Source organism: Arachis ipaensis, chromosome B10 (assembly GCF_059453495.1).
Source record: "Arachis ipaensis isolate K30076 ecotype BB chromosome B10, ASM5945349v1, whole genome shotgun sequence".
Classification (NCBI taxonomy): Eukaryota; Viridiplantae; Streptophyta; class Magnoliopsida; order Fabales; family Fabaceae; genus Arachis; species Arachis ipaensis.
Genome location: NC_142435.1, coordinates 129,772,299 through 129,799,910, shown reverse-complemented (window position 1 = coordinate 129,799,910; position 27,612 = coordinate 129,772,299). Strand labels below are relative to the sequence as shown.

The 27,612-nt window shown below is 32.7% G+C and overlaps 1 protein-coding gene across 1 annotated transcript; it reads right to left on the bottom strand.

Annotated features, from left to right (window-relative positions):
• Positions 1–1,030: 1,030 nt before the first annotated feature.
• On the bottom strand, positions 1,031–7,931 carry LOC107622745 (uncharacterized). Its single transcript, XM_016324761.3, has 12 exons — positions 7,640–7,931; positions 7,118–7,245; positions 6,825–6,887; positions 6,168–6,289; positions 5,311–5,426; positions 4,406–5,207; positions 3,469–4,200; positions 2,743–2,964; positions 2,566–2,661; positions 2,243–2,437; positions 1,917–2,030; positions 1,031–1,616 (listed from the first exon to the last, which is right to left on the bottom strand). The coding sequence occupies exons 1-12, from the start codon at positions 7,732–7,734 to the stop codon at positions 1,356–1,358; spliced, it is 2,946 nt and encodes a 981-aa protein (XP_016180247.1). The 5' UTR covers positions 7,735–7,931; the 3' UTR covers positions 1,031–1,355.
• Positions 7,932–27,612: the final 19,681 nt, after the last annotated feature.

The following is a 27,612-nucleotide window of genomic DNA, read 5'->3' as shown; positions in this document are numbered from 1 at the left end:
TTATAATTACAAAGACTAAATGTTTGTGAATATAAAAATGATAATTTTTTATACTTTTAGAAATTATAAATTTATTAAAATGATTATAAAATTATATATATTATTTAATAGTTAATAATAAAAAAAAATAATATTTGACGAGTTTAGCTTGCCAGCCCACAATTAGGCGGCACGGGATGGAATTTTAGGACTGCCTTACTAGGCGGGGCGGGACGGGCCAACCTGCCAAAAGGCGGACTTTCAGCGGGATAGAATGGGCTTCCCCAATTGCCACCCTTAGTCACGGATACGATGAGTTTTCGATGTCATTTCGAACAAAACCCTTAATAAAACGAACTCATCAACTCCTGCGATGTAAAGCGTTATTCTACCCATGGTTCGCAGCTATATTGAACTACACCAAGCAATTTCAATTCATGAAAGAAATTGCCTCTAGCTTGATTGCTTTGATACCCAAACTCTTATGAAGATATTCAAATCCTTGTAGCTTGGGTATGATGGCTAATTTTTTAATACGAGTAATTTTAACGTGAAATAAGAGAATATTTGATTATTTTAGTGTTTTAGTATTATAATACAAAACGTTACGAATGTTTTATAAAAAAAAATATTTTTTAATTATAAAAAGACAAATATCACTAACATTTTGTAACAATAATATATTTTTTAATTATAATACATAATTTAGATATTTTTGAAAAATTCACCTCTAATAATCCAATATTAGAAAGAAGAAAATTCTGGGTTTGATAGCAACCACCATGCAAAACAGGGAAATGAATCCTCTCCATTTTTTTTGTCATTGTAGAGAATAAAGTATAATCTCCCACCTTTAATTCTACAAGTGGGACCAGAAATAAATGTGAGAGAGAATGCAATGAAGGGTGAGATCTTCCACGATACCATCCAGTTTTTTTTTTCACTGGAGAGGATCCACTCCCCGCAAAACAGTGATTGCAGAATAAATAAATCACACGATTAACTAATATATTAATTAATGAGGAGAATTATGGAAAAGATGGCAACGTCATTTTTCTTCAACTTGGTTGTAATAGCCAATGAGGACAAAATAATTTATCAACTCAAGCCTGCCACCATAATTCTTTCACAATGCACAGGTCTCGAAAGTCTATGATTCTCTATTTTACTCATCGATTTACATCATTTAAATTACTATCCTCCATTAACCCTGAAACAATGAATCATAGTGGAATGTTACATTACTCTGCCAATTCAAGCTACAAGTTTTCAGCAGACCTACAAAACTCAAGTTATAACTAACATTTGAAAACTGGAGAATAAACCTACTTCAACCTCAAAATTAAAGAAATTCTATGGCCAAAATGGAGGGTAGATCATCTCCATTTATCTTGCAGATCTTTCCTCTCAGACAGTACCCACGTAACAAATATCGCAGCTACTAGAGCGACAATTGTTAGAAGCAGTAGAGCATAGCTGAAATCTTCGGTCAGTGAATCATAAGTCCTTGAAGGAGCAATCTGGGTGAAAAATAGATCTACTCCATATGCAAAGACGAGTGATGTAGACTCCAGCTTGGCCGGTACTGTTACTATGCCTCGGAGACCTTCCACTTTAAGCGCATGTGTAATGTAGGACTGCAAAGATTCGAGCAGGCACAGGAAAGAATTTCATATCAAGTCCAACTTCAAAGGGTATTTATATTTTATTTACTATGATAAAAGAAGTGGGTATACTTGCAGACAAGTCATCAATATTTAACATCACATAATGGTGAGAATTTGTGCTTCAGAAGCACAATTTTGCAATGTCCACAAGTTTTGAATGTCATATCAAACATATAGCAAATTTCTACATTTTAAAGAGAAGGAATGACAAATTGACAAGTTTAATTTTGGCCTAGATCTAAAATGAGGAAATTAATCAAACAAATATACCTGGGGAATGATTGGCAATGAATCGGTGAGAGGAATAATTCCATCTTCTTTTTCAGCTTGTGAAGGATTAACTGTGCGCCGGGGATCCAAAAAGCGTTTATCAAGGGCCAAAACCTACAAAAGAAAAACATTCCCAGTTGACAATCATAATGCAGAATATTGATTAGATTTCATTGAATTTTTTCTTCATTTTCTTCTTATTTGATAAAAGAATATCATCAGGAAAAAGAGGAAAAACAACAGGAGCAAATAAGCATACTGTTCCTTTTGCTCAAGATCTCAAATAACAGAAAAATGAGTAACTCGGCAGGGCAAACAATTCAAACCTGATCACCAATTGTTCCAATAAGAAGCTGCTTAGAGGTTATACCCTTGGCAGTTGAAGTGACTTCAATTGCTTTCACAGAATGGGTAAAAAAGTATGATTGTGATTTTGCTATTACTTCTGGTCGAGAATAAGAAGATACAGGTGATGTAAGATTATGCTTCCCAAGAACAAACCTCCAAACATCTTTGTTATCCTGTGCATCATATTCAAGCATACCAAATAAGATCGAACATAAGACGATTTACCCAAAATTAGAAGTAAACATAGACCAAAAGATAGTGAGCAAGGGTTGTCAAAAGAAAATAAAGTTGACTGACATACCGCTCGAGACTGATCATAGATCTCAACAACTGACATCTCATATCTGTGTGCTCTAAGATTAAAATAGTGGTAGACAACCCAGTTTTCACTGAATACCTATACAATCAATATTCATGTGAGACAAAAACAAATCCATATCTAGCCCAAATTAAATGAGCATGTATTTTAAAAACTTACAGCATGAACAGGACCCTGGCATCCATGATGAGTCATGCGATGCAGTATACGACCGGTTACGGTATCAAGGATATAGATGACCAGCCATGCCTCCTCCGGGATTACTGTACCAATTTCCCCTGCGGCCTTTGGTGCTGCATTCGCGACAAAAAGTAGATTCTTTGATATATACTTATACATGACGTCATAGTCAGTCATAACTTTTGCTTGAGTATGAACAACCTAGATGAAACAAGTGGGGAGAAAAAAAAATTTAGAAAATAATGCAACAAAGCAACAATTAAGAGTAAGAGTCAACCAATGAAAAGGTCACTAATAATGTATGCATGCTTGAGAAAAACCCTTACTATTCATATTATTTGCGATCAGTTCTATACATGAAAGATTAGTATGAGTATACAGTGATGAGACTTACATGAGTTCAAAATAACTAAAAGCATATGATTTGGCCATGTTAGGGGGAAAAAATGTTAAGATTTGCCCGCATTCCTTTAAGTGATTCGGGATGATCAAAAAGTTCATTTGTGAAATAATAAAATCCACCTTAAGATAAAGGCAAACTTTCAAGCGGGTAACATATCCCTGAGATGAAATCAGGATTTTAAATAATTGGACTCTATATACCTCAGGTAACACTTAACAGAATGAAATTAAGAACAACTACGTTGTTATTTTCAAAAGAAAGATAAGTTCTCTAGTAAGAAACTAATTGGCAAAGGCACATACCTCATTTGATTTTCTTGTCATAGTTGCAATAATCTTTTCTGATTCAGATGGGAATACAACTGACCATAAGTCCCTGAAGTCAAAGCAATATTCATCCACTGCTTCCTGAATACAGTTACTCTTCAGGGCATGACCTCTTATAACACCATTATCAGCATCAACTGAGTACCAGTACACATTTGAAAATTCGTGCTTCAGAATATCAATAGCTTCAGGAGTTCTTGGGTACAAATATGCATGCTGCTTATCATCTATAATTAGATGTAGACGCTGTTCAGTTGAATCAGTATGAGGAAGTGGAATGACTTGAGCAGCAGTATGAGCTGGACTCAAAGACTTGAGTTCCATCCCTGTGTAAGCATCAATAAAAGAAAGAACAGCTGGGGTGGACAAACTTGGTCCACATTGCCCAACAACGAGGACAGATGGATTCTCATCCAATGCATGATGATGTGGAACTTGCCACTGATAGATGTGAAGACCAACTGGATTTTCACATGCTTCTGACTTGTGTAAACTAGGAAGTAGAATAGACCAAACTACACGTCCATCTCCAGTGTGCAAAGCAAACACTTTGCCCGCCCTTGTAAGTACTATAAGCAACTTCCGGAAACCATTATGATCACGAGTCATTTTGCTTTTCTCAGAACTCCTCAACCTCAGTGCCTGAATAGCTGCCAAATCATCAGGACTGGCAATCATTAGAGTTCCTTTGAGCTTCAACATATGTCCCTTTCAATAAAAAGCCATTGCACAAAAAGTCAGAAATGATTATGATATTGACATTGACATAAAACTCCTAATCCTTGATCATAAAGATAGCAGAATGGAATGTGCATTTGGTTACAGTAAGAGAAATGCTTATGATTTCCTCTAACATTTTTTCAGTGAAAAACTAAGCAGTTTGATGTCTTAATTAAACATATCAAGTGCATACCTTAAGCCATTCAAAAAGGTTCTGTTCAACTTTTGCCACAGACACACCTTCCTTTTGCACAGGTAGTTCTGATGTTGTTACATCTACAACTGATGCAAGACCGTCCTCTCTACTCCAAACAATTTCTCCTTGTTGTACTAATAAGAGCGAATGATCCTCCATTACCATCAATGCTCTAAACCCATGGGATCTATCTGTCCTTACATAATTGTTCACAAAAATCTTATCAATTTTCCCTTTTTGATGATCTATTACTATGCTCTCCTTAAGCAAATCATGATTCCAATCATTAACATTCTTTACAGAGAGGTGGATTTTATTGTCTCCATAATGAACAAATGCAAAAGCATGTTCATCCTCTGAAATTGACAAAGAATCACTAACAGCTGCTCCATTATTAACTTTGTCCACCAGCACCAGCTCACCTTGATTTGTCACTTTAATTAAAAGAACATAGGAATTGATATTTAATGCAAACATTCCTGGAAGCCTTGATGGTAGTATTACTGCCTGACCAGCTAAATCTTTGGTGAGGTCTGAAATATGCTTCTGGTTGTAGCTAATCTCTCCATTCCTGAGGTGTACTATTACTATCTTTGATCTCATTTCATCCAATACTACAAACATATCACCCGAGACTGATAATAATTCCCCAAAAGTACCAAAAGGAAGTGCTGCATGGTTGTTCTCTAACAACTCTCCATTCTTAGCATTTAATCCATACACACTAATCTTTGACGAATCAACAAAACCAGTCACATAGATCACATCAGAAGATTGAATAATATGGCTAACCTCAATGCTGCAAACATTATAAAGATAATAAAATTAATGAACCTGTCATGCTATCTCATGCTTAGAAAGAAAATTGATTTGTGATTGGATTCCAATGCTCCCATACATACCTTTCACCAGAAAAATCTTTCTTCCAGAGAACTTCACCATCTACACCTGAAACAGCATTGAGGCTCCCTTTACCATAAACAAGGATCAAATCATCCTTGTCAGCTTTCAGATTTTTCTGCAAAATAAAAAATCTGCATTTAGTTGCAGTGAATAAAAAATTCAAGTGATTTTCAAACTCAACTGCCACTAAAATTAGTTTTAAAAGCAGGCAAAGGGAAGGCCAGTCCAAGTTCATGACAGTGACCAGAAATACGGAATGATGCAAATAAGGTCTTTCACTTGAAATTGCAATACATACGGGAAATGAAGATTTTGTGGGCCATATCACTTAAAGATCTTTTTTATTGAACTCGAGTGGAAGTTACCACCATTGATTGCTCAGTGTTTTTAATAAAAAACTGAAGTACAAATCAACAACAAAGGGGTTTTCTCATAAACCCTAAGTATCTTGCTTTTCCAGTTTTGAGGGGTTACATAACTCTAGAAGTCCTAGGGAAACAAAGAACAAATTTTCATCATGGTCGCTATTTGATGGTTATCAATGCATTATTCATTTTTCAACCACCACTCAGTATTTTATTGTCAATTTTAAACTTTAAAGTGAAGCCATTTGTTTCATAACACAATGACGTCAATGGCAATTATGTGCTACAAGTGAAAGAGATTAAAGATGTATAAGTTCTTTTCACTGGTCTGTAGGATGCTTTAACCTTTATCAAATGATACCATTTTCTTTTAACCTTCTAATTCATCAATAAGATAGAAAAAAAAAATCATATTTCATACATGTGCAACAACAAAAATATGGTATGTATGGCCTTGCCGGGGTGGGGCAAGTGGGAAAGTATTCACTTACTGGAATGTATAATATTGACTTTGATGCCTTTGAACCCGGAAGGGAAGACTCCCAAACCATCTGTCCATCAGGAAGGTTCCATGCTCTCAATATACTGCCATCCGAAGAAAGAGTAATGACATCTGAAACATTTATACTAACACTTATGAGATTGATCACCAATTTAGGCTTAAACTAAACTTGATGCAGAAAACAATTCTCTATCAAAACAACAAGCAGAAAAGCAAACAGAATTAATGAAGTTCAAGCTAAGAAATACTTAGAGTACATGACTGACGTCCCTAGTGGACTAGTATCTTGATGTATAATCCCAAGATCTTATGTTTCCACAGTTCAGGATCGCAAGAAATAATTCAACAATATGAATGGAATCTGACATCAGCATCAGATTTGATATCCAGCCAAACATATATTTTCAAGGAAAAATAAGCTTCAGATAAATTAACCGAGTACACAAAGAATATCAAAACTATCACAATAACCAGAAGACTCCGGGAAAGTAACCAGTTCCACACTACCACGTCCCTATGATCAAATAGCTTTAGTGATCGGCTATGAAGACTGTTGTATAACTATTATAAAGCACTATGAAAACTAGATAGCATTAAGTAATTTAATATAAGAATTAAATACCCAACAATCAGGGTTTAAGCATACATTTTCCCAGGGCGATGTCAAGTCCATCAATAACATCATTTGTCCCAAGAACGTGCCTCCAAACTGCATGCAACAAAACAGAGCTGAGCATTTCACGGACTTGGTGATTCCTAATATTTATAAATAAGAAGAAAATAATAACTCTGGATTCAAAACAAGTCGAAAGTTACTAATTCAATATTGGTCAACGTATCTTAATTGGTTTTCTTCATCCCAACAACTTTAAAATCTTCTAAATAGAAATTAATTCAGTTCAGCAAGATTACACGAGCAGTTAAACAAATCAAACTCACAAATCTCTCCATGACGAAGGTCGAGAGAAGCTACAACATTCTCTTCAGTAGACACCAAAACACGCTTTCGTCCAGTCTTCTGAGTGTGGAACACAGCATGCTTTACTTTCCCAATGTATTTTTGGTGCCTGCAATTAGTAGCTAACCAAATTCAGCAAACAACTTACACTCAAAACTGATAAAAGTCAAATCAAGCGTTAGAATCAGAGTCTTCAATCTACAAACACAATCGAGGTTGTGCAATCAGATGACAGCTGATCAACAAATCAGCTCAACTTCAGATTAATCAGCAATTAATCAAACAACACAACAAGTTCCAAATTATGAATAATCAATAATATCGACTCTTAAGTGGATTAAGTGTAAGATCGAGGTTTGAGTGCGATAACTACGAAGCTAACAAGAACGAATTGATTAAAGTGAATCGAATGAAATCGCGAGATGAGGTAAGTTGGAATGCAAGGATGAATTAGGTTTGACCAGAAGAGTGAAGAAAATAGGAGTGTGATTTGGGAAACTGACCAATCCATGAGGCCAACTTGATCTTCGTAGAGCGAATAAGTCAGATTGGTGAAAGAAAGGAAGAGAAGAACGATGAGAAAAACCCTAATCGCCATGGCGAAGATGGCGATTACAACCACACGGATCTGGAGTGAGCTCAAAGAATGATACTATCAAAAGTGTTTCGCTATTTTATTTTTAGTTTTCGTTTTCTTCGCAGCCTAACAACAAGCGTCGTTCGTTGTAGATACAGCTTCCGCCTTTCACTAAAACGCAGTGTTTTGCATCAAACTTAAGATAGGACGATGTTACATTTACACCGTCAAATTTTTAAAGAAAAATATAGGTAACAATGTGTAAACAATGTGAATTAATAGAATTAAAAGAGTAAATTTAATTAGTGACATTAAATTAAGATGTAGTGTATTTTTATTTAATTGGTGGTTGTTTATGTCGTTTAAAATTTATATTATTCTCCTAGCACTCCCCAATTTTTAAAATTTAATTTTCACTATCATCTACTTAGATTTTTTGAAAATTAATTAAGATGTAATATAAAATTTAAAAATTTGATAATAATCATAATATAGATTTAAATATAAAATAAATATAAAAATGTTAATTACTTAATAATTTTCTTTAATTTAATTAATTGTTATTATTATCAATTCTTTTCATTGCTTTCGTTTTTTTTTTCTTTACATAATTTAAAATAATGTTAAAATTAAAAACTACAGACAAAAAAAAATTTCAGAGAAAAGTTTCTCTTTTTTTTTTAACCTTAAATGAATAGGTTTATGAAAGTATAAGCTTCACAACAATACATTATTTTTTAACTATGTAAAAGAGATTTGAATTATTTTTTTCTATTATAAAATAAAAAAAAATATTTTTGCAAAAAAAAATGATTGAAACTTTAAATTTCAGAAAATCTTTTTTTTCGTATTTAGGAGAAATTTGCCGTATCCCGACGAACCTCAGTATTTTGATAAGATTTGTCGCACTCATGGCGAACTCGTCCAAATATAAAAATCAGTGAAAAATTATCTCATTTTTCATATTTCAAGTTCACGTTTTCACTCTCTTCATTCTCATCTTCTCTTATCTTATGAAGTTTATTTCTTTAGACATTGGTGAAGTTTTTTAATTTTTTAGTTCGTCGGTTTCAAGTAATTCTATTCTTCTGTCTTTTTTTTATTTGTTGTTGTTTATTATTTTAAGGGTTAAGTACTTTTTTCGTCCCTAAGGTCTTGGGTTAAAATCAAAATCTAGGGGTGGTAAAACGGGTTGAACTTGTCGAGCCGATCCGCTAAACCCGCTAAAAAATGCGGGTCGGGCTAGGATTTGGAGCCCGCCAAATTAAAAAAATCCACCAAACCCACACCGTCAAATTGGCGGATTTTGGCGGGTCGGGGTGGGCCGGTCCGCCGGGCCGAAGATTTTTTTTCTTTTTTTTTATTAAATAAAAGAGTGATTACTATTATAAAATTAATAATTATAGAATTTTCAAACACTTTTTTTTATTTTTATTCTTCTTTTAGTTATTAACTTTATTTATTTTATTTTACAATTTCGTATATTTGCTCAAATTATGTGATTTATTTTTTAAAATAAAGATGATTCTATTGACAATATCATTTTAAACAATTTTATTGAAGTTAAAAATTAAAAAAATATAATGAAAAAATTATATTATAATTTGACTATTTTTATTTTTATTTAATTTTTTAATTATTATTTTTTGGTTAATTTTAATTAATTTTATTTTTTTAAAAAAAAAGAGTAAAGCGGGTTAGCCCGCCGACCCGCCAATCCGCCATAAAGCAGGACAGGTTAGCATTTTGAATCCATCTTAGTTGGCAGAGCGGAGTGGTCCGCTTTGAGAAATGAGGGAACGACGGGAGGGGCTGTTGTGAACAGAAAGGGGATGCCAACAAAGAAAAAAATAAAAGGGTTTTGACTAAGGTACGGTGCTGTCTGTGGAAGAGGAGAATATGTGGTTAACTTGGTCAAAATAACAGTTTGTTATTTTTTGGATTTCAGCCAAATCTCTCCTGCATTTTTTTTCTTTTACTTGATTTTCTGGATTTCAATTTGTTCTTCATTCTTTTATTTTTTCTAATTTTTTTTCTGTATAATTTTTTTTATTTACTTTCTCTTTGTCTCTGTTGTTGTTGTTGATTTTGGACAGAGTTAAGGTTAAACTTGTGATAGTTTTGTTGCAGTAAGAGAAGAAAGGACCAAAGCAATGGTGTGATGGAGGTGAGAGGAGTGTTGATGGTGGGGAGTAAATGACAGAGGCAAAAAATAGAAGGAAGAGACACTGCAATTTCAATTTTCTTCCCTTTCTCTCTTTCTCTGTTATTCGTTTTTCCTTTTTTTGTTTTTTGTTTTTTTAATTTTTGAAGAACATATACATGAGTTCTTCCTTTTTAATTTTTTTAATTTATGTTGTTGTTAATTCTGTGATGGTTGCTGGATTGTTGATTTATTTTGTGATTGTTGATGTTGCTGGATTGTTGATTTATTTTGTGGTTAGGAGTTAGTGATGAGGGAGATTAAGAGTCTCAGAGAGAGAGAGAGAGAGAGAGAGAGAGAGAGAGAGAGAGAGAGAGAGAGAGAGAGAGAGAGAGAGAGAGAGAGAGAGAGAGAGAGAGAGAGAGAGAGAGGGGCTCAATGATGATAAAGAAGGGGGGTTGGGAGTTACTGGAGAAGGGGGGTTGGGGGTTACTGGAGAAGGGAAGAGTTTTTTTAAGGGGCAAAATCGTCAAAAAATATTGTTTATGGACAAAAGAATGATTTTATAATGTTTTGTAACGTTGAGGATGATTTTAATAACAAAAAAGGTCGGGGACGATTTTGATTTTGACCCAAGACCTTAGGAACGAAAAAAATACTTAACCCTTATTTTAACATGTTTCGTTAGTTAGTTAGTTAGTTAGATTAAGTTATTAATTAATTAGTTTGATAATTAGATGATACATTTAGTTTAAATGACCATATATGTTGTTAGTTTAGAATATGTGAAACAATCATGGGGGAATGAAGGGAATGAAATAGATGTTAGTCAAGAAAAAAAAATGTATTTTAATTATTGTTTTGTTTGAATTAATTATGGTTAATTTTGGTAATTTCGTTCTTCTATTTTTTTTATTTGATTATTGCAAAATATGGTTGGTAATAATTTAGTTAATTTTAAATTAAGTTATTTTATTTAGATTATTGTTTAAGTCCAACTGATTATGTTATTTAGATTTAGTTTGAATATGTCTGATAAAAATTTAGTCAATCTAAAATTATTTTATTCCAACTTATTCTATTAAAGTGTAGTTTCATGGAGCAAGAATTGTTAGGATACGAAGATACTTTTTATAAATTGGATCAGGTTGACCATATAGCAGGCAGATTTAGCCGAGTGGTACACTTTATAACTCATATCTTTTATATGTTTAAAATTTGAATTTGTGTTATTATTTATTAAATTCTTTTTTTTTTTTGAACGATTGAGCTCAACACAATAAAGTAGAGCGACAAAGTCTCAAACAAAGTCTCTCAAACATCAAAGAGCAATGAATTAAAATCTGAGAACAATCCTAGTGTTATCTCTGGCATTGCCATGAACAACAAAATGGATCCAAACTACACCATTCTCTGTAACTGGTCAAAGATCTCTAAAACACCTCTTCTACTTCGGATTCCTTGTTATTAAAAATTCGCATGTTCTTCTCTAGCCACACATTCCAAATAACTACAAAGAAACATATGAGTCACTTGTTATGCTCCTCTTTTCTATTCACAACTCCTGTCCAACTCTCAAAATGTTCTTTTAGTGAATTCGGAATAGACCACAACCTCCCAAAGTCAGATAGCCATTCACACCACACCTGCCAGGTAAACTCACAGCCAAGAAACAAGTGATAGATATGTTCAACATCTTTTTTACATAATACACACATGTAATCACCGTGGCTAATAATTTCTAGCCTAAACAATCTTTCTTTGGTATTCACTCTTCCTATCAAAACAAACCAGACAAATAAGTTCACTCGTGGCAGAACCAAACATTTCCATAATGTTTTGGTGAAATTATAGCTGGTGATGTTCTCTTGTATTGTTTCTGACTGCACCACCTGCACAAAGGAGTTAGTTGAAAAAATACCTTCCTTGTCAAACTTCCAAATAACTCTATCTTGGGTATCACATGCTATCTTTACAGGCCGTAAGGTCTGATGCTTGATCCACTAATTCCAACTCTCATTGGAATAGTTCTTGCCTCCACTGGAAGTTCTAAATCCACTCTAACCCGTCCCAACACCCACAGTCCCCTATGACAGATCCTCTTTGGTTTGAAATAGAGAAGAGCCTCGGAAAATTTGACTTTAAAGAACCACTTTGTAGCCAAATGTCTTCCCAGAACCGGGTTCTCCTTCCATCACCCACCTCCATAGACAACCCAGCAATCATTTTATCTCTCACATTACAATCTTTGAACTGCAACTGACAGATGTCTTCCCATGGACCCCCTCGAGTAGGCAGTGTCTGAGATGATAACATCACATTGGGGTTCAAGTTATGACAGGAGCATACAATATTCTTCCATAATAGATACTCCTCTTTTGAGAATCGCCACCACCACTTGAAGAGAAGGACTGTGTTCCTAACCACGGCAGCACCCACGCCCAATCTACCTAACTTTTTAGGAGCCTGAACCACTTCCCACTTAACCAATGCCAAACCATTCCTACCTTCCTCCATGCTCCATAGGAATTTTCTCTGTAGTGAAATCAACTTTTCTGCCACTGCCTTTGGCATCTTATACAGGATCAAATAGTATACCGGCCAGCTATTCAATACAGCTTTAATAAGGACTAGCTTACCTGCTTTATCGAGCACTTTAGCTTTCCACAAGCTAAGCTTCTCCTCCACTTTATCAATTATTGGTTTTCACGTGCTTATCCGCCTTAGGTTTGCTCCTAAAGAAATACCAAGATATCTGACTGGGAGGTTAGCCTCCTTACATCCCAATAAGTTGCACATATTGTAGGTCCATGGCTGTTCGCAATTGATTGGGATCAAACTTGACTTATCAAAGTTGATACTTAATCCCGACATCACCTCAAAACACCTTAGCAACCTGACATAGTTTCTAATGGTCTCCTCCTCTGGTGGACAGAACAATATAGTATCATCTGCAAACTGGAGATGTGATAACTCTATATTATCCTTACCAACCAGCAAAGGCAAAATACTTCTGTTCCTAACTGCCTCCCCTACCATTGTAACACCCTAATATTCAAATTCTTATGCTCGAGTCATAAGTCAATGATAATAAGATGGTACGACTCTCAAAGTGGATTTTTAATACATAGATATAGGTATAATTGAAAGGAGTATAAATCAAGAAGTTTAAAGAGAGTAAAAATAAAATCGCGAAGTCATAACACTCACGTATTGCCAATAAAATGAAGATAAAGCGTGAACTAAAACGATATAAAGATAAAGCCGTAGGAAAGAATAAGATAAAACAATATATATATATATATAACATAAATAAATAGTCTCTAGTCGCGACCCGCGAAGTTTAGGCCAGCTAGGTTACAGAATAAAAGCAGTTTGACAACATTAAGTCCTATCTCTCCCAAAATATACATAAGGCCTCTATAGGCAAGTTCCAAAAGAGATTAATACAAAATATAAGTTTTTCAAAATAAAAGGGGAGAGATTCTAAGCAAAATGTAAAGCAGAGAATACAAACGTCTTCACCATCTCTCAGATGAACCATAGCTCACTACTGAGCACCTGGACCTGCATCTGAAAAATAAGAAATATATACGGAATGAGAACCCACGACCCATGGGTTTCCAGTACGGTAAAAGTGCCAAATAAATACAATGCACTATAATAAAAATTCACTAAGCATCCTAAACTTCCTCCAATCATTTATTCATCTTCGGTTCTTCTCACTAATCCATGAATTAGGCAAATGTTCTAGGTGATACTAAGTCTAGTCAACTCCTCATCCTTCCCTACTTTCCAAACTTCTTATCACTCAATTCCAAACCAAACCATAACCAGTAAATTTGAACTCAGCATTTAAATATCATTTATCTCAGTCTCTATCTGGAGCAAGAGAAGTCACTTCACTGCGTCTACCCAGGGAGCTCAAACTATCTCATGTATTAACAATCATAATTATCCAATCATATCATCAAACCATTTCAACAAGAACAGCCCTCAGTGTCAACCGACACCAGCATGAGAGACCTCTCATTTGTACAAACACAAGCAATACAGACAAGTAATACACAATTAAGGTACAAGAAGAACAAGTAGCATATAGTCAGGTAACATAGCATATATGATTTAGCAATCCAAAACAAATAGGCAAATCCAAACAAGTTATACATATGCAAATGATGAATGCCTGCCCTATGGCCAATGATATCATCTGTCGGTTACATAGCCAACCCGACATGTCCTGGTAGCTAACCATTAGACAGTCCCTGCGAGCGCGCATCCCCAAGCTCAAAATCGTAACCATTCAAGGTTACATAGCCAACCCGACATGTCCGGCCACACTTACGATGCAAGGTCAACAGAATCTCGGATCTCAACCTGGAGCAAGTGGAGCCGACCCACTGCATCTACCCAAGAAAATTCGAAACTCAGATAATTTCACAAATCTTAAATCAATCTCGACTGGGAGCAAGTGGGGGCTAACCACTGCATCTACCCCAAGAGTCTCAAACCAAACCCAGAGCAAGTGGAATCACTCCACTACATCTACCCAGACAGGTATATCTCACCATGTCCCGGAATAAGCGAAATCACTCCACTGCATCTACCCAAGCAAGTGTATCACAATCATAATCATATTCAATATCATTTTCATAATCATAATCACTCTCATCATTAATCTCGTCTCAAAGTCATACTCAATCTCAAGTTGACTTATTCATCATCAATCATTCATCATCACATTCACTTATCACATCATCGTCGTCATACATCATCTTATAATTTGTTCCTTCCATTTAATTCACTAACTCACCCTATTAATACTTACTTCTAACCCCTCTACCCATATTTTAAACCGGCTTTATATTTTTCTCGGGGTTTATAAGGGTTTGGAAGGCCAAAAGAAGGGTTAAAATACATAAAAATACACTTTTCAAAAATCTGTGAATTTCGCGTACGCATGAATGTAGCTCGCGTACGCAAGCAATGAAAATTGGGGGTGTCGCGTACGTGAGATTTGGTCGCATACGCGAGTGGTGAAGGTAGCAATGTTTGCTCGTGTCGCGTACCTCTTTCTGCGTACACGAGGCTTCGATTTCGGCACTCCCGCGTATGTGTGCTTCCGTTCGCATACGCAAGGCAACTGGACAGAGCCCAGTGCCCGCGTCACGTGGCACCCTCGCGTACGCGAGTCTTGCAGAAAAGGTCAAAGCTGTTAAGTGTTAAAAACCAGTTTTTGACCCCAATTTTCAAAGCTTCATAACTTCTTCTACAAAATTTCTTTTTCAACCATTCTTGAACCGATAGAAAGATCGTTGAATGAACTTTCATAAAACTCTAGTTTTGAAGAATTTCTAACTCTAAGAACCAAGTTGCGGACTGCCGCAGTTGGTCAAAAATAAGTTTTTACCAAAAAATAGAAATCACCAATTTTTCCAAGGTTCACAAGCCAAATTCATTTTTATCTATCAAACTGACCCTAAACCAACCAAGTTCACAAATTTACACTCAATCGAATTCAAACCCATCTCATCTACATAATCCAATCCAATTTCATCACATTCCACTCCTAAATTCCTAAATACTCATTATTCAATAACCCTTCCATTTATTCACACATTCAATATTCAATATCCATTCAATCTCATATGACATCATACAATACACACATCAACTCACTTTTCTTACATCTTCCAGCCTCCGGCCCAAAATTCACGGTCTCTGGTCCAAAATTCATCAATCAATATATATATATATATATATATATATATATATATATATATATATATATATATATATATATATATATATATATATATATATATATATATATATAAGTATCTGATAACATTTATAAAGTATTATTTTTTCGGATTTTTACTACAAATTTGTTCTATAAACTAAAATTTTATAGTTAAAACTTTGAAGTAGCAGTGAGAACTGTTAATACGTTGGTCAGCCCAGATTGTAGTCTCGGTTGTAAGTCCTAACTAAGGCAGTGAATCCGTTAGTTACCGAGGGTGGTCCCGTAACTCACAAAGTTTTAACCATAAAATGGCTAGTTTATTGAGAACGATGAGTAGTTTAAATCTAGGAAAAAATAATTCTTTAATAATAAAAACAGATAATGATGAAGCATCCACTTCTGGAACTAAGAATGAATTAGAAATAGCTAAGCTAGAAGAAAGTTTTCATAATTGGAATATACCTATAATAGATAAAGATAAAGTATATAAAAAGAGAAACTTCTGGGAAGGAAGAAATTATGAAATTCATATGTTAGAATATTGTAAACCAGGAACAAGTAGTAATAAAATTATTACAATCTTAAAAGAAGATAAGTTGAAAGAACATAGCAGTAAAGGATATAACTTCATTCATATAGGATTAATACAAGTAGCCGTAAAACCTAATTTTAGAATAGGAATTAATCTGCCTATATTATTAACTTTAAGAGATACCAGATTCCAAAATTTCAGTGATTCATTAATAGGAATATTAGAAATTAACTGTCATGACGGTCCGGTTTTTTTTTAATTATTACCCAAATTATGCTATGAATTTAAAAAATGAATATACATGGCAAGCCTTAAAATTACAAGTAAGATCTGATGAGACAATTATAAATGAGAAATATGATCCGTTCGAAATAATCTATAGAATATATTATAAAATTACTAAGGTTAATTATGATTTTAAAGTATTAAGACAATCCTCAAAAGAAGAAACGATAATTATGCATGCAAATCTTAAAAGATCTAATATACAAACCTCTAAAAGGTTAAGACATGAAAAATTAAAAAGCAGAATGCCTGAAGAATGGGTAATACCTGATGGTATTGAAGAACCACAGATACAAAACACTAGAATAAGAGAAATAATAAGAGAAGGACCAGATATTAGAATTAGAATGAATAGATCCCAATCATTAAGAATTCCTGATAATGTTGAAACTATTAGTCATAGAAATTCCATAGATAACTCATCAATAGGAAATATGGATGATATTGTAGGAATTGACAACAGAAGGCCACATATAGCCACTGCTGTATACAAATCACCTTCAGAATTTGATCCAAGAGAGTCACAAGTTTTATTAGTAATTATTAAGGAAGAACCATTTGAGATTGATAAAGAATGGATAAAACAAGATTTTAATGCTGATTATAATAAACCACTAAGAGATTGGTATTTTACCAATCATTCAGAAAATGAAGTTATTAGACTAAGAGAACTGTTCTATGATTTTATGAAAGGAAATAGAATTAGTTTATACTTCTTTGATTGGTATGTTAATTATTACTCTAAACCCGATAAGAAATTATGTCCTTTAACAAAACCGACTGTTGTTTGGAAAACAAGCTCAGGATCAGTAATAAAATCTGAATACCCTCCTAAAGAAACTATCAAAATACCAATTAGAAAAGACTTAGAAGTTGAAGCAACACCTTATAAAGATAGCAATACAGAAGGAAATATAGAAAAAAGAGATATTAAGAAATTACATCAACAATTAAACTTTACTAATACCATGTTAGATATAATGAAAAACCAATTAGGAAGAACGGAAAATATGGAAAAAGTCACTAAGGTAGAAAAACCTATAGAAAAACCTATATATAAGCTACAAAGTTTAGATAATATTAATTTAAAATCTAAGGTAGAAGCAGAAGTTGAAGAACTAAAAGAAAAACTTAGAAGTATTAGTCTAGGAAAACTAACAGTTAATACATTGCAAAAAGAAGAAGAATTAGAACTAAATAAAATATCCCATAAAAGAGATTATCCTAAAACAAGAAATTATTACTCTAGACCATCACCAGTAGATGTAGGCCTAGAAGAAAGAACACAGTTAGTGCAAAATAGCTTCACAGGATCAGACTTAGTAGAATGGAATATAGATGGATTAAGTGAGCAAACCATCTTAGATCAAATGTGTAATATGACTATGGCTGCAACTGCCTATAAAATGAGGAAAGCTTCCGATAAAGAAGCAGCAATTATGATAACTCAAGGATTTACAGGACAATTAAAAGGTTGGTGGGATAATTTTCTCAGTATCCAAGAAAAAGAATTAATTATTAATAGTGTTAAACAAGAAGATCAGTCACCAGATGCTACATCCACTTTAATATATACCATCATTAAGAACTTTGTAGGAGATCCGAGTACTTTTAAAGATAGGATAGGAACTCAACTAATGAATTTAAGATGTCCAACCATGTCTGATTATAGATGGTATAAAGATGTCTTTATGTCAAAAGTTATGATAAGAGATGATGCGCATGCACCTTTCTGGAAAGAAAGATTCGTAGCAGCCTTACCAAAAGTATTTTCTGAAAAAGTTTTACAAAAACTACAAATACAGTTCGGGACCCAGATTCCTTATGAATCATTAACTTTTGGACAATTGCATAATATAATAGTACAAACAGGTATAGAAATATGCACAGATACCAAGATACAACAGAAAATAAAACAAGAAAGTATCACGGGAAAAAGAGAGCTTGGCACTTTTTGTTATCAATATGGAATAACTCCTGAAAAAGCACCTAGTGGACAGCATAAAATTAAAAAGAAAAAATTTTATAAAAAACCTAAATATAATATAGACAAACCCCTTTATTATGAACAGAAATATTATAAAAAATTCCATAAAACTCCTAAAGGAAAACCTAAATCTTCTAATAAGAAAAAACAAGTGACATGTTGGAAATGTAAAAAACAAGGACATTATGCTAATAAATGTACGACAGAACAAAAAATAAATAAAATAGAAAATAAAGAGATTAAACATGCTTTGACAGCAATATTAATCAATTCAGAATCAGAAGAAGAATCAATTTATGAGGATTCTTCTGAAACTGAAGATTATTTTATACAACAATTAGATCTTATGACAGAAGAAGAAAGCTCAGAAGGAAATAGTGGAAAAGAAGAACAAAATAATTGTTTAGGAATAGGATTATGTAATTGTAGAAATTGTGAAAAAACTGTAAATGTTTTAACTAGGGAACAAACCTCTACACTAGTCAAAATAATAGACAGGTTAGAAGATACTCCATTAAGAGACGATTTCATAAAACAATTAGCTGAATTAGTTAAAAAAAGAAGAAGAAAGTAAGCAAGAAATAAGACCAACAGAAATAAAAGAAATTTATGATCGTTTTAAAAACCCGCAGGAAAAAGTTTCCCTTAATTCTCTCAAAGAGGAAATAAAAAAGTTAAAAAGAGAAGTTTCAGAATTAAAACAACAAAATATCAATATGGATTATAGATTACTAAAAATAGAAGGAGAAAATATAATAAAAATCCAAGAACAAACTTTACAAAATAATGATAAAAAACCAAAGGAAATTAGTAGCATAACAATTCCCGAAAATTATATTAACTTAGGTACAGAAAATTATATAAATGTACTAACTTTATTAGTAAGACAAAAATGGTTTACTACGATAACCTTAATAGTAGGAGAAGAAAAATTTGATTTTATAGCTATGGTAGATTCAGGAGCTGATGTTAATTGTATACAAGAAGGATTAATACCTACAAAATATTATGAAAAAACTACAGAAAGAGTCCTAATGGCTAAAAATGATACGATGACTATAGACTATAAATTATCTAAAGCAAAAATTTGTAAAAATAGAGTATGTTTTGCCACTACATTTTTTCTGGCAAGAAATATATCTCATCAAGTTATATTAGGAAATCCTTTTACTTTATTATTATATCCCTTTAATGTCGATATCGACGGAATAACCTGTACACGAATCCCCAATCATCTTGTTCATTTCGAATTTCTCACTAGACCAAAACAACATGAGCTCAATATGTTACAACACCTATCTACACAGGTTAGAGTTATGGAAACAGAAACAAAACAAGTTAATTGTTTAAGCGAAGAGGAAATTCTAAATCTACCACTCCAAATTAATATTATAGAAAGAAAGACAAGACAAATTAACTATTTAAACTAGGAAGTTACACATAAAAGAATAGAAGAACAATTACAAACTCCAGAAATACAAGACAAAATAAAAGCAATTGAAGAAAAAATTAAGAAAGAATTATGTAGTTTAAACCCCACAGCTTTTCAGCATAGAAAATTACATGAAATATCTTTACCATATGAGGATGGGTTTAATGAAAAAGATATACCAACAAAGGCAAAACCAATACATATGAACAAAGAGTATCTAGAATATTGTAAAAAAGAAATACAAGAATATCTGGATAAGGGACTAATAAGACCTTCAAAATCACCCTGGAGCTGTACAGGCTTTTATGTGATGAAAGCATCTGAAATAGAAAGAGGTGCTCCACGGTTAGTTATCAATTATAAACCTCTAAACAAGGTATTAAAATGGATTAGATATCCCTTACCAAATAAAAGTGATTTAATTAAAAGATTAAATAAAGCAAATATCTTTTCAAAATTTGATTTAAAATCAGGATATTATCAAATCGCTGTAAAAAAGGAAGATAGATATAAAACAGCTTTTATAGTACCCTTTGGACATTATGAATGGAATGTAATGCCTCAAGGATTAAAAAATGCTCCAAGCGAATTCCAAGAAATAATGAATAATATATTTTACCCGCATATAGAATTTACCATAGTATATCTTGATGACGTATTAGTATACTCAAAAGGAATAAAGCAGCATATATATCATCTAGAAAAATTTATGGATATTATAAAAGAACAAGGATTAGTTTTATCAGAAAAGAAAATGAAAATTTTTACAACTAGAGTAAGGTTTTTAGGATATGAAATTTATCAAGGAACCATAGTACTTATTAAAAGAGCTATAGAATTTGCAAACAAATTTCAAAATGAAATAACTGACAAAAAATAACTCCAAAGATTTTTGGGATGTTTAAATTATGTAGCAGAATTCCTACCTGGAATAAGAGTCACATGCGAGCCTCTTTATAAGAGATTAAGGAAAAATCCACCTCCATGGACAAAAGAAATGACTTCCATAATAATAAAGATAAAAAATGCAATAAAAGAAATACCTTGTATAAGTATACTAGATCCATCGGCTAAATTAATTGTAGAAACAGATGCATCAGAATTAGGATATGGAGGAATTCTTAAACAAATACCTCCTAATAGTTCAAAAGAGCAAATACTAAAGTATCATTCGGGAATTTGGAACCAGGCTCAAAAGAATTACCCAACAGTCAAAAAAGAAATACTTGCTATTTGTGTTTCAAAATTTCAAGAAGATTTATTTAACAAAACATTCTTAATTAGAACTGATTGTAAAGCAGCCCCAAGTGTTTTAGAAAATGATGTCAAAAATCTGGTTTCAAAACAAATATTTGCAAGATGGCAAGCTATTCTATCATGTTTCGATTTTACTATTGAACATATAAAAGGAGAACTAAATTCTCTTCCTGACTTTCTTACTAGAGAATTTTTGCAGGGAAAAGATGGAACAAAAACCAGCCTCCAGTGAAGATTATGGTCAGCCTTTTGACTAAGTAAAAGAAACAAAATTACCTATTACTCCTATACCAGCAAAACCATTATCATTAAGACCTATGACTATGTCACAGGTTGTAAAAGCATCATCATCATCATCACCTTCTAAGAGCCCTTCAATTACTACTAATAATAAATTCACATTATTGCAACCATCAGATCTCTACAACACTCAACCTTTGAAAGAACAGTTTCCTTACTATGAAAAACCTAATCCTATTAAAATATTAACCATTGAAAAAGAATGGTTCAAAAAAGATAGGAAAACCCTATACAAGACTACTTTCCCAAACACTTTCCATTACATTCCTATTAACCCACAAAAAACCCAAAAATTCTATGAATTCATATTAGTAGACACCGGATCTATTGAATTGACACATTATAGAGACTCCAATACCAAACAGCCTGTTTATTCAAAAATAAAAATCATGAAAATATTATCTCTACAAGAATGGGAATTACCCCCATATCAGTCTAAAAGCTTCTCTTTGAAATTTGAACCTCAAAACTATACCTATTATGATTACCAAGAAGCATGGAACTATATTTTATTCCTATCACCAACTCCCCATTCTTGGTTCATATGGTTCAGGAAGGGAATATCATTACAATTTCCCAAATGGTTCCAATCATGGTTCCAGAATTTTGGACCAATAGAAGCCTTCTTCCCGAAAGAAGCCAGCATGGCGTATGAATACTTCAAAAGCAAGTCATCATTTCTACAAGAGTACAAATTCATTTCATTTATAGCAGCTATGGGGATAAGCTGGATTATGACTTGGGAATATGATTCAGCAGCATATGAAGAATGTTCAAGCATACAATATTTGGTAAGAATAATAAAAATAAAGTGGTGGAATAAATATGATATAAATCTCCTGAGTAAAAGAGCTATTGATCAATGGTTAACAACGTCACAAAAGCGACCAGCAATAACAGCCTCAAGCACCACTAATGAACAAATAGCATATAAAAAAGAGACCCAATTCTTAGTACAGAAACGCAAATTATGGCAGCCCTAGCAGCGGCAACCTCAGAAGAAGATATCCAAAACTCACTGCAAGCAATACAAACAGTACCACTTGGAGAAGACGAAGAGGTACAGTCCAGCCCAGCTCATTATTATCAAGACTCTCAAGATCCATTTGAAATGTAGTAAGAACTATATATGAAATCAATGTAAAAGCCCAATCATAGAGAAAAATGATCTCTGTAAAAAAAAAGGTAAAAGTAAAAAAGTAAAAGTAAAAAGTAAATGTAGGTAAATAGTAAAAGCAAACAGTAACTGTCGGCAGAACAGTAAATGTCGGCAAACAGTAAAAGCAAACAGTACTGTCGGCAAATAGTACCCAAATAGTAATCATTTAGGGTCTATAAATACCAAAGGCCTCTCTCATTCAAGATCATCACATACTTGAAAGCTCAAGAATTCTCTCTACTCTTATATCTTCTTACTTCATATATTCTCCCAATATTTGTAATCATTATCAAGTTTGTATCAACTTTACAAGCAACAATAATACAAGTTCATCTCTGTAAGCTTACTATCTTATACTTTCTTTCTCTCATAGTTTCTTTATTCTCTTAGTTATTATTTCTATTATTATAACATGAAAGAGTTTCAAAAAAGGCTAGCTTCTTTAACGCTTGTTAGAAGAAGAATGAAAACAAGAGTCATGGCAATACAAAGAAAAATAAGAGAATTAATAACTGAATCTTCAGAACTAACCATAGAAATAAAGAAGATAAACAAGAAAATTATTAGAACCAAAAAGTTATTACAACAAATTAAAACCATAAAATCAATAAAAACCATTAGAGAAAGCATTAAGAATAAACGTATTCATCACGTTAGAAGGATGCATTATCTTCATATTCAAAGTATGATACGTTTCCATGCTATACAATCACAAATACAAGTAGTAAATGTCCAAATGATACAACCCGACCCTCAACCTTTTATTAATCCTTCTTTACCAATACAAGATCAACCAATACAAGATCAATCCCTACAAGCTCAACCTTTACTTGGTTGATCTTGTATTGGTAAAGAAGGATTAATAAAAGGTTGAGGGTCGGGTTGTGTTGATCTTGTATTGGTTGATCTTGTATTGGTAAAGAAGGATTAATAAAAGGTTGCGGGTCGGGTTGTATCATTTGGACATTTACTACTTATATTTGTGATTGTATAGCATGGAAACGTATCATACTTTGAATATGAAGATAATGCATCCTTCTAACGTGATGAATACGTTTATTCTTAATGCTTTCTCTAATGGTTTTTATTGATTTTATGGTTTTAATTTGTTGTAATAACTTTTTGGTTCTAATAATTTTCTTGTTTATCTTCTTTATTTCTATGGTTAGTTCTGAAGATTCAGTTATTAATTCTCTTATTTTTCTTTGTATTGCCATGACTCTTGTTTTCATTCTTCTTCTAACAAGCGTTAAAGAAGCTAGCCTTTTTTGAAACTCTTTCATGTTATAATAATAGAAATAATAACTAAGAGAATAAAGAAATTATGAGAGAAAGAAAGTATAAGATAGTAAGCTTACAGAGATGAACTTGTATTATTGTTGCTTGTAAAGTTGATACAAACTTGATAATGATTACAAATATTGGGAGAATATATGAAGTAAGAAGATATAAGAGTAGAGAGAATTCTTGAGCTTTCAAGTATGTGATGATCTTGAATGAGAGAGGCCTTTGGTATTTATAGACCCTAAATGATTACTATTTGGGTACTATTTGCCGAAAGTACTGTTTGCTTTTACTATTTGCCGACATTTACTGTTCTGCCGACAGTTACTGTTTGCTTTTACTATTTACCTACATTTACTTTTTACTTTTACTTTTACCTTTTTTTTTTTTTACAGAGATCATTTTTTCTTTATGATTGGGCTTTTACATTGATTTCATATATAGTTCTTACTACATTTCAAATGGATCTTGAGAGTCTTGATAATAATGAGCTGGGCTGGACTGTACCTCTTCGTCTTCTCCAAGTGGTACTGTTTGTATTTCTTGCAGTGAGTTTTGGATATCTTCTTCTGAGGTTGCCGCTGCTAGGGCTGCCATAATTTGTCGTTTCTGTGCTAAGAATTGGGTCTCTTTTTTATATGCTATTTGTTCATTAGTGGTGCTTGAGGCTATTATTGCTGGTCACTTTTGTGACGTTGTTAACCATTGATCAATAGCTCTTTTACTCAGGAGATTTATATCATATTTGTTCCACCACTTTATTTTTATTATTCTTACCAAATATTATATGCTTGAACATTCTTCATATGCTGCTGAATCATATTCCCAAGTCATAATCCAACTTATCCCCATAACTGCTATAAATGAAATGAATTTGTACTCTTGTAGAAATGATGACTTGCTTTTGAAGTATTCATACGCCATGCTGGCTTCATTCGGGAAGAAGGCTTCTATTGGTCCAAAATTCTAGAACCATGATTGGAACCATTTGGAAAATTGTAATGATATCCCCTTCCTGAACCATATGAACCAAGAATGGGGAGTTGGTGATAGGAATAAAATATGGTTCCATGCTTCTTGGTAATCATAATAGGTATAGTTTTGAGGTTCAAATTTCAAAGAGAAGCTTTTAGACTGATATGGGGGTAATTCCCATTCTTGTAGAGATAATATTTTCATGATTTTTATTTTTGAATAAACAGGCTGTTTGGTATTGGAGTCTCTATAATGTGTCAATTCAATAGATCCGGTGTCTACTAATATGAATTCATAGAATTTTTGGGTTTTTTGTGGGTTAATAGGAATGTAATGGAAAGTGTTTGGGAAAATAGTCTTGTATAGGGTTTTCCTATCTTTTTTGAACCATTCTTTTTCAATGGTTAATATTTTAATAGGATTAGGTTTTTCATAGTAAGGAAACTGTTCTTTCAAAGGTTGAGTGTTGTAGAGATCTGATGGTTGCAATAATGTGAATTTATTATTAGTAGTAATTGAAGGGCTCTTAGAAGGTGATGATGATGATGATGCTTTTACAACCTGTGACATAGTCATAGGTCTTAATGATAATGGTTTTGCTGGTATAGGAGTAATAGGTAATTTTGTTTCTTTTACTTGGTCAAAAGGCTGACCATAATCTTCACTGGAGGCTGGTTTTTGTTCCATCTTTTCCCTGCAAAAATTCTCTAGTAAGAAAGTCAAGAAGAGAATTTAGTTCTCCTTTTATATGTTCAATAGTAAAATCGAAACATGATAGAATAGCTTGCCATCTTGCAAATATTTGTTTTGAAACCAGATTTTTGACATCATTTTCTAAAACATTTGGGGCTGCTTTACAATCAGTTCTAATTAAGAATGTTTTGTTAAATAAATCTTCTTGAAATTTTGAAACACATAATAGCAAGTATTTCTTTTTTGACTGTTGGGTAATTCTTTTGAGCCTGGTTCCAAATTCCCGAATGATACTTTAGTATTTGCTCTTTTGAACTATTAGGAGGTATTTGTTTAAGAATTCCTCCATATCCTAATTCTGATGCATCTGTTTCTACAATTAATTTAGCTGATGGATCTAGTATACTTATACAAGGTATTTCTTTTATTGCATTTTTTATCTTTATTATTATGGAAGTCATTTCTTTTGTCCATGGAGGTGGATTTTTCCTTAATCTCTTATAAAGAGGCTCGCATGTGACTCTTATTCCAGATAGGAATTCTGCTACATAATTTAAACATCCCAAAAATCTTTGGAGTTGTTTTTTGTCAGTTATTTCATTTTGAAATTTGTTTGCAAATTCTATAGCTCTTTTAATAGGTACTATGGTTCCTTGATAAATTTCATATCCTAAAAACCTTACTCTAGTTGTAAAAATTTTCATTTTCTTTTCTGATAAAACTAATCCTTGTTCTTTTATAATATCCATAAATTTTTCTAGATGATATATATGCTGCTTTATTCCTTTTGAGTATACTAATACGTCATCAAGATATACTATGGTAAATTCTATATGCGGGTAAAATATATTATTCATTATTTCTTGGAATTCGCTTGGAGCATTTTTTAATCCTTGAGGCATTACATTCCATTCATAATGTCCAAAGGGTACTATAAAAGCTGTTTTATATCTATCTTCCTCTTTTACAGCGATTTGATAATATCCTGATTTTAAATCAAATTTTGAAAAGATATTTGCTTTATTTAATCTTTTAATTAAATTACTTTTATTTGGTAAGGGATATCTAATCCATTTTAATACCTTGTTTAGAGGTTTATAATTGATAACTAACCGTGGAGCACCTCTTTCTATTTCAGATGCTTTCATCACATAAAAGCATGTATAGCTCCAGGGTGATTTTGAAGGTCTTATTAGTCCCTTATCCAGATATTCTTGTATTTCTTTTTTACAATATTCTAGATACTCTTTGTTCATATATATTGGTTTTGCCTTTGTTGGTATATCTTTTTCATTAAACCCATCCTCATATGGTAAAGATATTTCATGTAATTTTCTATGCTGAAAAGCTGTGGGGTTTAGACTACATAATTCTTTCTTAATTTTTTCTTCAATTGCTTTTATTTTGTCTTGTATTTCTGGAGTTTGTAATTGTTCTTCTATTATTTTATGTGTAACTTCCTGGTTTAAATAGTTAATTTGTCTTGTCTTTCTTTCTATAATATTAATTTGGAGTGGTAGATTTAGAATTTCCTCTTCGCTTAAACAATTAACTTGTTTTGTTTCTGTTTCCATAACTCTAACCTGTGTAGATAGGTGTTGTAACATATTGAGCTCATGTTGTTTTGGTCTAGTGAGAAATTCGAAATGAACAGGATGATTGGGGATTCGTGTACAGGTTATTCCGTCGATATCGACATTAAAGGGATATAATAATAAAGTAAAAGGATTTCCTAATATAACTTGATGAGATATATTTCTTGCCAGAAAAAATGTAGTAGCAAAACATACTCTATTTTTACAAATTTTTGCTTTAGATAATTTATAGTCTATAGTCATCGTATCATTTTCAGCCATTAGGACTCTTTCTGTAGTTTTTTCATAATATTTTGTAGGTATTAATCCTTCTTGTATACAATTAACATCAGCTCCTGAATCTACCATAGCTATAAAATCAAATTTTTCTTCTCCTACTATTAAGGTTATCGTAGTAAACCATTTTTGTCTTACTAATAAAATTAGTATATTTATGTAATTTTCTGTACCTAAGTTAATATAATTTTCGGGAATTGTTATGCTACTAATTTCCTCTGGTTTTTTATCATTA

What these genes read in the sequence shown, in the direction of transcription:
- LOC107622745 (XM_016324761.3), bottom strand. Translation starts at nt 7,734, where the DNA reads ATGGCGATTAGGGTTTTTCTCATCGTTCTTCTCTTCCTTTCTTTCACC. An exon ending in ACCTTTTTGAATGGCTTAAG is followed by an intron (nt 4,201 to 4,405) that starts GTATGCACTTGA and finishes TTTTATTGAAAG; the next exon opens with GGACATATGTTGAAGCTCAA. An exon ending in TGACAAGAAAATCAAATGAG is followed by an intron (nt 2,965 to 3,468) that starts GTATGTGCCTTT and finishes TGTTTCATCTAG; the next exon opens with GTTGTTCATACTCAAGCAAA.